At 50.8% G+C, this 11,158-nt stretch overlaps 1 protein-coding gene across 1 annotated transcript; it reads left to right on the plus strand.

Annotated features, from left to right (window-relative positions):
* Positions 1 to 1,365: 1,365 nt before the first annotated feature.
* On the plus strand, positions 1,366 to 6,552 carry Gnat1 (G protein subunit alpha transducin 1). The gene is made up of 9 exons (XM_075967708.1): positions 1,366 to 2,129; positions 3,378 to 3,420; positions 3,507 to 3,648; positions 3,734 to 3,891; positions 4,022 to 4,150; positions 4,362 to 4,491; positions 4,675 to 4,828; positions 4,944 to 5,175; positions 5,440 to 6,552. The coding sequence occupies exons 1-8, from the start codon at positions 2,024 to 2,026 to the stop codon at positions 5,132 to 5,134; spliced, it is 1,053 nt and encodes a 350-aa protein (XP_075823823.1). The 5' UTR covers positions 1,366 to 2,023; the 3' UTR covers positions 5,135 to 5,175; positions 5,440 to 6,552.
* The last annotated feature ends 4,606 nt before the right edge of the window (positions 6,553 to 11,158 follow it).

The raw sequence follows: 11,158 nt of genomic DNA on the forward strand, positions 1-11,158 counted from the left end.
ACTGTAACTCCAGTTTGAAGGGATTGGACACTTTTTAAAAATCCATATGTAAGCCGGGCGGTGGTGGCGCATGCCTTTAATCCCAGCACTCAGGAGGCAGAGGCAGGCGGATCTCTGTGAGTTCGAGACCAGCCTGGTCTACAGGGCTAGTTCCAGGACAGGCCCCAAAGCCACAGAGAAACCCTGTCTCTAAAAAACAACAACAACAAAAAAACCAAAAACCCATATGTAGAAAAACAGGCTAGATTTAGTTAGTGCTCCTGTGCTGCCTTAGAGACCCCTGTGGCTGCCTGCAGTGTGGAAGGGAAGGTCTAGGTGGCTCCTGCGCAGAGGATGAATGCCCGCAGTGCCAGTTTAGGTTGTCTGCTTCCTGCACCGCCTGATCAGGGATAACTTCATGCAGTGCCTGTGGCCCTGGCACCCTCCTAGCAGTCTGTGGTAGAGTCAGGTCTGGTTTCAGGGAAGGGGTCCAATGAGGAGGCTCCAGACCAGTCTAGATAGCCTTGAGAGTCAGGATACAGGTTTTCAGTTGTGTGCAGACAAGCCCAGCAGGTGCCATGCTTTCACCAACTGCCACACCTGAGCTGGTCTCCAGACCCGGTAGAGGCTGTCAGGTTTTAGTGCTACCCCGTGCAGGTTCCACATTGTGAGTGGACAGAATAGGAGCAGGGCAGGTGAGTCCCCACTCTCCATACTCTGGGGCAGAACAAGCCTCAGCATCCATCTCTGACAATCAGCCTGCCAAAGATTCACTCAGTTTAACCACCTCTATAGTGATTTTGTTGCACCTAAATACATATGTATATATAGACAAATGTATGCACATGGACCGGCACAGGCAAGCTCTGTGCACACACATGGACACAGGTGTGCATCTAAATACATAGGCAAACCGGGCGACGGTGGTGCACGCCTTTAATCCCAGCACTCGGGAGGCAGAGGCAGGCGGATCTCTGTGAGTTCGAGACCAGCCTGGTCTACAGAGCTAGTTCCAGGACAGGCTCCAAAGCCACAGAGAAACCCTGTCTCGAAAAACCAAAAAAATAAAAAAATAAAAAAAATACATAGGCAAGTGGGCTGTAGAGTGTGTCACAGTTAACACATTTGCACATTCAGGCACATGTGAACAGCTGTGAACCCATACAAAGCACAGAAAAATAAACATACGACCACCTGTGCTAGTACAGGCATGCATAGGATGCTGGGGTGCAGCTCAGGAGTAAAGTACATGCCAACATGCAGGAATCCCTAAATTTGATCTCCAGCATATACACAGCACCAATGCATACACACATAAACAGGTATGTAAGTGCATGCCGTCAAGCTACTTGGTCCTAGTAAAGAGCAGAAAGACACATGCAGGCATGCACAGCAGACTCACCCTGCAGAAGGCATGTAGGGAACATGCTTAGGTCATATTTAGCCCTGAATATGAGGCAAATATAAAGTCATCTATCCCCTTGTGGCTTCCAGCAGGCACAGAACCCTCTGATCCGGAGACACCCCACTTGGGAACCACTGCTAATCATGTGACCCCATCTCTCCTAAACTGTAAAATGGGGCTGTGATTTGGGCACCATCTTCCCCCAAGTTCCATGTAAGCTCACAAAAGAGTGGTCGTGAATCCAGCTGGGCAAGCAGTAGGTCCTCGTGACTGTCGCTCCGTCAGTATTCCCAGCCAGTCCCTACCCTGGTTCCCTCAACTATACCGAGCAAACTCCTATAGGACAGGGGAAGGACTTGCTAGGGTCTCTTCTGGAGAATTGGAGGGGGCTGAGGGGTGCAGAGTCAGCAGCCCGAGGATTGGGACTTTGCCAGCCTGATTAAAAAGCTAGGAGACTGAGCTTCACCTGTCCTTGTCTCTGATTGGCCCCAGAGCATTCCTAGCTCCCAAATCCCACTAAGCAATCCTGCCAGGGCCTGCACGGGTCTGTGGAGAGCCAGTTGATTGCCAGCTTTAGGGCCAAAAGGTCTGAGGAGGTCAGAAGCTACCTACCCTGTCCCTTTGCCTGCTCCTGGGACCATGGGGGCTGGGGCCAGCGCTGAGGAGAAGCATTCCAGAGAGCTAGAAAAGAAGCTGAAAGAGGATGCTGAGAAGGATGCTCGCACCGTGAAGCTGCTGCTGCTGGGTAGGGGTGCGGCCAGTGTTGGGGAGGGGCTGCTGCGGGTCAGCAGCCTGGGGCCGGGCAAGCAGCCTTTCTATGATGCAAGGATTCCTTGCGGGGTGGGGGGGGGTGTGACAATGTGGTGGGGCAGGGTACAGAGTAGGAGCCGGTCCCCAGCAAGGTCTGACAGGTGGTGATGTCCCAGTCCCCTAAGGTTAGGTATCCCATGACAATTTCCCAGAGACAAGCTGCAGAAGTGTGTGCCAAACACATCTTTGTATAAAGGTGTGCATTCAGGCACACTTTGGCCCTCAGGCTCTAGCCTTTGGTTTTCCAAAGCCTGCTCAACAAGGCTTGGGTCTTCTTGGTGGCTCTTTCTCCCTCTGGAATAAGGCTCTAGGGTCGCCCATGTCTACAAAGGCCATGAGTACCATAACTTTATCATCAGTAGACCTGTGAAACAGCTAAAGAAAGTGGAAAGATGCCAGTGATGGTGCACGCCTTTAATCCCAGCACTTGGGAGGTAGAGGCAGGCAGGTCCCTGAGTCTGAGGCCAACCTGGTCTTCGGAGGACGTTCTAGACTAGCCAGAGCTATACAGAGAAACCCTGTGTAGGGGTGGAGTGGGGGGACAAAGTGAAAAGATATTGATGCCTGTATGAATAAAGCCAAGCCCATGATCCCATGGGTGGTAAAGAGAGATGGGGGTGCTGCCATTGCTTAACCCCAAGGGAAAGTTGCTGATTTAGGGGGGCAGCCAGGGCCCCCAGGAGAAAGGCCGAGAAGCTAAGCCGGAGATCCCATTAATTGTATCCAACACCCTTGAGGAGGGCAGGCTCAGAAAGGATGTCAGTTCTGTCCTCTTCCCCCATCTAAGGTGCTAATTCCCTCTGAGCCTCTCAGAGACATCTCTTAGCCTTTAGGTGAGAAGCAGAGGTTGGTCCTATTCAGATAATCCTGTACGTGCAGTGCCAAAAATACCCACAAGGTGGCCCTAGAGGACTTCCTTATTTTGGTCTCGCAGCATAATAAAGGCTCTATATACAAGGATCTTGGGGAATCCCCACCTGAATGGGCACAGTTAAGGCCACTTAACTGATGTAGGTCCCTTTTGTCATTTGCAACCATTTTCCCCTAGGGGTCTTCAAGACATTACTTTGGATAGAAATGAGGGCAGGTGTACCTAGAGTTCTAGCTGGCACCCCAGAGTGCTGATCCAAAGGAGGTGTTCAGTGCTGGTCAGTGCGGCTCTGAGGCACAGCTTCCCTTCCAGGTGCAGGTGAATCCGGGAAGAGCACCATTGTCAAGCAGATGAAGTGAGTGTTCCCTGCCCATCCTAAAGCCCTTAGTGATAGCCCTTCCCTGCTGGCCTAGGAAGCTCTGACTGCGGTTTGGGTCGTAGGATTATCCACCAGGATGGTTATTCGCTGGAAGAATGCCTCGAGTTCATTGCCATCATTTATGGCAACACTCTGCAGTCCATCCTGGCCATTGTTCGGGCTATGACTACGCTCAACATTCAGTATGGAGACTCCGCACGACAGGTGGGGCTGGCTGATATCTGTCCCTGGGGGCTCGAGGCATCTGACTAGGCTCAGTTTCGCAACCACTACCTTACCCTACTACCAGGATGATGCCCGGAAGTTGATGCACATGGCGGATACTATTGAAGAAGGCACGATGCCCAAGGAGATGTCCGACATCATTCAGCGTTTGTGGAAAGACTCCGGTATCCAAGCCTGCTTTGAACGTGCCTCAGAGTACCAGCTCAATGACTCTGCTGGCTAGTGAGTGCCCAGATGGATGCAGGGCGCGGAGGAGGTGGGCGGGGATTCAGAGAGCAGAGGTGGTGGGTGGGCAGCACCAAGAGTGATCTCCCGCACCGCTCACCCACTCATGCCCAGTGGTCTTCCTCAGCTACCTTTCAGACCTAGAGCGTCTGGTGGCTCCAGGGTATGTGCCCACTGAGCAGGACGTGTTGCGTTCTCGTGTCAAAACTACTGGCATCATCGAGACACAGTTCTCCTTCAAGGACCTCAACTTCAGGTAAGACCCCTGCACGCATGTTCGGCTGACTTGACCGGAACTTTACTGTCCCGAGTGAAGGCCCTACCCTTGCCGGGAGAAAGGCTGGTCACCTCAGATGCCAATCCATATGAGAGCTCTCCAGCCAGATTAGGAAGACAAGGGGTGCCAGTGGGCATATCCGAGTGACCTGATACACAGGTCCAAATCCGGGTTTGGCTCGGTCCTACAGAATGTTCGATGTGGGCGGGCAGCGGTCCGAGCGCAAAAAGTGGATCCACTGCTTTGAGGGTGTGACCTGCATCATTTTCATCGCGGCACTGAGCGCTTACGACATGGTACTGGTGGAGGACGACGAAGTGGTAAGTGCCAAGTGGGCCTGAGTGTTTGAGAAGGGAGGTGGAGCCGGGGTAGCCACTGAGACCCACAAAGCAGAGGCTGTCTGGGAGCGCTTGGAGTGCGGAGTAGCCTACATCCCAGGAGCCCAGAGACCAAGGGGCCGCGGCCTGCGCAGCCTGGTGTCCAACAGCCTCTGCCTTCCTCAGAACCGAATGCACGAGAGCCTGCACCTGTTCAACAGCATCTGCAATCATCGCTACTTCGCCACGACATCCATCGTGCTCTTCCTCAACAAGAAGGACGTTTTCTCTGAGAAGATAAAAAAGGCACACCTCAGCATCTGCTTTCCCGATTACGATGGTGAGATTCCCTAGTCCCGACCGCCAGGCGGTGCCCCAGTCCCAAGGATTCCGGCCGTGCGCTCCTTCCCGAGGGAGGGCTTCCCGCGCAGAGTGAGTGCTGCCCTCTGCCGCAGGACCTAACACTTACGAGGATGCCGGCAACTACATCAAAGTGCAGTTCCTCGAGCTTAACATGCGACGTGACGTGAAGGAAATCTACTCTCACATGACGTGCGCCACCGACACACAGAACGTCAAGTTCGTCTTTGACGCTGTCACCGACATTATCATCAAAGAGAACCTCAAAGACTGCGGGCTCTTCTGAGGTGGGATCCTAGCTAGCCAGACCTTCCACCGTCCTTCTCGGTAATCTCAGGACCCGAACCCTGCCCCTCGTTCCTCACGGTGCTCACTGCTCCAGACTGCCTCATTTGCTGCTGCCCACCCCTAAGCCCCGCCCCAAGGCTTTCAGGCTTCACTCATTAGGAGAGGCCCCTCCCTTACTATTATGCTCAACATGTGTTCATCCCTCTCCAACCTCTAGGTGCATGGGGCTGCCCCTACAACGCCTAATCCCATTTATTTTGCTGCTCAAGGATGCTAAAGTTCCATTCCCTTTTCTCTTCACAGATGCCAGAATTCATGTGTGTCCCTTGCTCTGAGACTGTGTAGCCCAGCTGCCCTGTAGTCCCCTCTAATAACTCCTGTGCCTCAACCTGCTGCCAGACATCCAAGGCCCTGAGGCTTGAAGTGCGGACCCTCCCCTAGGTCCCCAACCCCGCCCTTCACCGCCTGGCTGCACTGGCCTCTTGGACCCACAGCAGCTAGCCTCAGCTAGGACAAGGCAGGACTTGGGACAGCTGGAGCTCACAGTGACTCAGCAATGCCCGAGTGACCCGGGTCTCCTGACGCCCTCTGCCACCCCCACCAGCAGCAGCTCACCTGGTGGATCTTGGTTCAGCAAACAGCCCGCCCTCCCTCCCCAGCTTTCATGAAGGGCTTGAAGTATCCCTCCCTCAAGCAGGCCTGCCACTTGCCAGCAGGTCATTCCAGCCTGCTACCTGCATATGACAAGTCCAACATTTGTCCACCCAGTGATCAGTGACTGTCCACTGCACTTCCAGCAACTAAAGGGATCCAAAGTTCAAGCTCTGATCTTTTGTAGCCTCACATAGACAAATTAGTGACTTTGAGATGGGTGCCAGGGAGAGACACAAGCCAAACCTATTCCCAAATACCAGGCTCGGGGTATCTCCCAGTCTCTTGTCCCTCTGGGTCTTCCCTCTCTGTCCTTGGACACTTCCACACCCCACTTTGTTCGCCCACACACAATACTCAGGGTTTTCTGATCAAGGTATGGTGTATTGAAGGAGAGTACATTGACATCCGCTATGACCAATAACCACGCTATGCTGAGGGGTGGCTGAGGGCAGAGTCCAATGCCTATTGATCAACCACGGGCAAAGAATATCCCATGTGAGGTTGCAGGCAATCCCATGTGACCCTGTTCTCCCTCCTAATTCAGGGCGCAGTCCTTTGGAGAGAGAAGTGAAAACCATACCTGAACCATTAGAGACAATGTCCCACGTCCTCCAGCCACTTCTGTTTTTATCAAGCAGCAAGTCTTTGCTTAAGTCTGTGGACCAGAGGCAGAGCTATGGTCTGAGACACAGTGATTCTGTCCAGCAAGGCTAGGGCATAATCTGTACTTCCCCTAGCTACGTGCCCAGACTCAGCAATAAACCTTTGCACCAGGTCTGCTGTTCTTCCTTGGGTCAGTGGGGGAATCTTAGTTGCCATGAGTCCAGGACATTTATTAAGTTCCCAGCAGTAGGCATGTGTGATCTAGGAAGAGGATCCCTTCCGACGTAAAACGCAAGCGTGTGGCCTGACTTGGGCTCGAGAGATCTCGGAGGAGGATAATGGGTCCAACTCATGACTCTTGGCAGAGGCTGAGAGATATGGGAAATGTTACTGGGACAGTCTCAGGTCATCAGGGAGTTTTTTGTTTGCTTGTTTTATGAGACAGGGTCTCACTGGGTAGCCTAGGCTAGCTACACATTCACTATCCTCCTGCCTCAGACTCCGAGTGCTGGAATTATAGGCATGCTTCTTCGAAGGCACCTAGTGACAAGGAGAGCTGAGGCAGAAGCTCCTCTGATGGAGACGGTAGAGCATCATAAGAGCGGCTGAGCACTTGGACTTGTAAGCCCAGGTGCTCAGGGAAGCAGGAGCGTGGAAGGGAAAGACTGGTGGGGAGACGGTGGAGAGGACCAAATGCCAGGTGGAGGTAATGAGGACTTTCTGAAGCCCTCAGAGCTGAAACAGGATTATGACTAGGATTAGGGCGAGACTCTCATCTCCACAGCAACAGGGGCAGCCAAGGGCTGGCATGATGGTGCATGTTTTTAATCCGGGATTTAAGAAGCAGAGGCAGGCAGGTTTCTGTGTGAGAATATCTTGGTCTGTATAGCAAGTTCCAGGTCAATCAGGGATACATAGTGAGATTCCCCCCCGCCTTTAAAATCAGAATTAGGGGAACTGGAGAAATGTTAAGAGCATATATTGCTCTTACAGAGGATTGGAGTTCTCACATCAGGCTGTTCACAACCACCTGTAACTCCAGCTCCAGGGGATCTGATGCTTTCTTCTGACTTCAGAAGGCACCTGTACTCATATCCACAAACCCCTACACAGACACACGCACACACACACACACACCATAATAAATAACAAAATTAATCTTAAAAAGAAATCGGGACTGGAGACAGCTGGCTCAGCACTTACGAGCACTGGCTGCCAGCACACCGGTAACCCCAGCACTGGTGAGGGGATCTCTGAACAGGACAGCCAGGGCTACGTGGAGAGAAATATCATCTCAAAAGACAAAATAAACAAATAAATCAACAAAATAGCTAAGATGGAGCTAGCGAGGTGTTTTCGTGCTTCAGAACACTTGCTGCCCAGGCCTGAGGAGCGGAGCTGGAAGCCAGGGAGAAAGACAAGGTAGTTCCCATCTGTAATCTCAGGATTACAGCGAGGTGGGAGACAGGAGCACTGCCTGGAAGCTCATGGAGGGCTCAGCATGGAAAAAACTGAGAGACTCTGCCTGAAAATCAAGGTGGGGCGGGCAAAACTGACTCCCCAAAGGTGTCTCCCACCCTCCCATACAGGCCACATGTGTGCACACATTCTCTCTTTCCCTGTCTGTTTGTCAAGCTCTCTCTCTCTCTCTCTCTCTCTCTCTCTCTCTCTCTCTCTCTCTCACACACACACACACACACACACATTAATAAGCCATAAAAATTTTAATGGTTAAGACTGTAAATTCTATGGTAGATGTATTTCACTACCACCACCAAAAATGAGCAAAAATGCCAGGCGGTGGTGGTGCACGCCTTTAATTCTAGCACTCAAGAGGGAGAGGCAGGTTCATCTCTGTGAGTTTGAAGCCATCCTGGTCTACAAAGAGTTCCAGGACAGCCAGAACTGTTACAGAGAAACCTTGTCTCAAAAAAAAAAAAAGAATTAAAAATAGAAAAAGAAAATATATATAGGAACAGTTTTTTTTTTTCCAAGACAAGATTTCTCTGTAGCTTTTTTTTGGTGCCTGTCCTGGAACTAGGTCTTGTAGACCAGGCTGGCCTCGAACTCACAGAGATCCGCCTGCCTCTGCCTCCTGAGTGCTGGAATTAAAGGCATGAGCCATCACCTCCCGGCCAGATATTTTCCTATATGGTTCAGGCTCCAATAAATATTAGCATGCCTTTCTTGGATTTTTATAATTGTATTCACAGTGAATTTTTGCATTAATTTTTACTCTTAAAGTTTTATTTATTTAGCCGGGCGGTGGTGGCACACACCTTTAATCCCAGCACTCGGAAGGAAGAGGCAGGCGGATCTCTGTGAGTTCGAGACCAGCCTGGTCTACAAGACCTAGTTCCAGGACAGACTCCAAAACCACAGAGAAACCCTGTCTCGAAAAACCAAAAAAAAAACAAAAACAAAAACAAAAACAAAAAACAAAAGTTGTATGTATTTATTTATTTATTACTGTGTATACCGGGGTGTGTAGGTACACGCGTGTACCACAGTGCAAACGTAGAGGCCAGAGGACAACTCTGTGGTCTCTTCTTCCATCTTTATGTGGGTTCTGGGGACGGAACGCTGGCTTGCTCAGCCAGTGTTTTGCCCACTGAGCCATCTTGCTGTGATTTTAAAGATGTGTGACACCACACTGGACTGTGACTTGTAAAAACTTTTTGAAGACAGGCTCTCTTTATGTAGCCTTGGTCAGCCTGGAACTTGCCATGTAGACCAGAGCATCCTCAGCCCCACAAAACCAGCCTGCTGTGATTAAAGACATATGCCACCATGCTTGCTTGGTTCCTGATTTTTTTTTTGGTTTGGTTTGGGTTTTTGTTATTGTTTTCATTTTTTATTTCCGAGACAGGGTTTCTCTGTGTAGCTCTACTGTCCTGGGACTCACTCTGTAGACCAGGCTGTCCTCAAACTCAGAAATCCGCCTGCCTCTGCCTCCCAAATGCTAGGATTAAGGATGTGTGCCACCACCAACCAGCCTGAATTTTATTTTTAAAGATTTAATGTTTGTTTGGGTTTTTTTTTGTTTTTTTTAATATTTATTTATTTATTATGTATACAATATTCTTTCTACATGTATGCCTGCAGGCCAGAAGAGGGCACCAGACCTCATTACAGATGGTTGTGAGCCACCATGTAGTTGCTGGGAATTGAACTCAGGACCTTTGGAAGAGCAGGCAATGCTCTTAACCGCTGAGCCATCTCTCCAGCCCTGTTTGTTTGTTTTTTAAGACAGGGTTTCTCTGTGCAACAGCCCTGGCTATCCTGGAACTTGCTTAGTAGACCAGACTGGCCTTGAACTCACAGAGATCCACCTGCCTCTACCTCTAGAGTGCTGGGTGTGTGTCACCAGGACGATTTATTTTGTTTTTGAGACAGGATGTACCATGTGGTCTAGGTTGTCTTGGAGCTAGTATTTGGGAAGATCAGGAGTTCAAGGACTACCTCAGATCCACGGGGAGCTTGAGGCCAGCCTAAAGACTGACAGGGAGACTCTGCCTCCAAAAAAGATCAAAACAAGGAGAGCAAAGCAAGTTCCAGTCTAGTCTAGACGGCAGGAAGCCCTGGAGAAGGAAACAGGGAAAGCCAGGGATGACAGTACAACACCCTTAATCCCAGCACTCTGCAGGCAGAGGCGGGCAAATCTCTGAGTTCGAGGCCAGCCTGGTCCATGTAGAGAGCTCTATATAGTGAGACCCTGTCTCAAAAAGAGAAAAAGAGAGACGGGTGGGGAGAGAAAGGAAAGGTAATAAGTTGTCTTGTTGTTGTTGTTGTTGTTTGTTTTGTTCGTTTATTTGTAAAACACTTCTGAGTGCTGGGATTAAAGGTGTCGCCACTGCCTAGCCTGGCAAAGCTTTTAAGAGAAAAAAAGAAAATTAGAAAATTTGTATTAAGAAAACACACACACACACATGGGCACACATTTTTTCCTGAGCATGGAGGAATAGGATCAGCTGGGAGACTCAGGAAGAAGAGGCATGTCTTCAGTACCCAGCAGAGCCCGGGCCTCTGAGGCCAGGTGCTCAGTGGCAGGGCTCTGTATCCATGCAGAGTTGGCAAGGCATGTACCTCAACCACAAAGAGGTAAGGATGTGCAGAGTCTGTACCTGTGGCCCCTTGAGGAAGGAGTCTAGGAAGCAGATGGTCCTTGTTTTTTGTTTTTTTTTTTTATTTTCGAGACAGGGTTTCTCCGTAGCTTTTTTGGTTCTTGTCTTGGAACTAGCTCTTGTAGACCAGGCTGGCCTCGAACTCACAGAGATCCGCCTGCCTCTGCCTCCTGAGTGCTGGGATTAAAGGCGTGCGCCACCACCGCCCGGCCAGATAGTCCTTGTGACTAGGTGAAAGGCAGAGTCCAGGAGCTAGCGTGGGGCAGTGAGTCTGTGGGGACTGCAGGGAGGGAGGGCCCTGGGGTCTGTGCATGGGATGCGATGGGGAAGGAGGGTCCTGGGATATGTGCATGAGATGCGACATGGCACAGGGAGCCCACAGAACATGAGTGGGCAGCTGAGGGTTCCGTCTAGGAGCCCAGGGAAGGAAGGGTGAACTGCTAGGTTATCTAGGGCTGGCTGAGGTGAAGCTGTTTACCTCTCCTGAGACCCTCTCCCTGAGCCGTTTATTAAGATGAAATGGGTAGTGGGTAGTGACAAGGATTTAGCCGGCAGAGGTCAGGAAGTTTGAGGAGTTGAGATGTTGGGAGGAGGGTATATGAACGAGAAAGGCAGACTAATGGCATCTCCCTCATAGCTGC

Source organism: Microtus pennsylvanicus, chromosome 3, assembly GCF_037038515.1.
Source record: "Microtus pennsylvanicus isolate mMicPen1 chromosome 3, mMicPen1.hap1, whole genome shotgun sequence".
NCBI lineage: Eukaryota > Metazoa > Chordata > Mammalia > Rodentia > Cricetidae > Microtus > Microtus pennsylvanicus.

Excerpts from the sequence above, each read along its gene's own strand:
- Gnat1 (XM_075967708.1), top strand. The coding sequence starts at position 2,024 with ATGGGGGCTGGGGCCAGCGCTGAGGAGAAGCATTCCAGAGAGCTAGAA. Across the intron at positions 3,892-4,021 it reads CTCAATGACTCTGCTGGCTA|CTACCTTTCAGACCTAGAGC; the intron begins GTGAGTGCCCAG and ends GGTCTTCCTCAG. Across the intron at positions 4,829-4,943 it reads CTGCTTTCCCGATTACGATG|GACCTAACACTTACGAGGAT; the intron begins GTGAGATTCCCT and ends CCTCTGCCGCAG.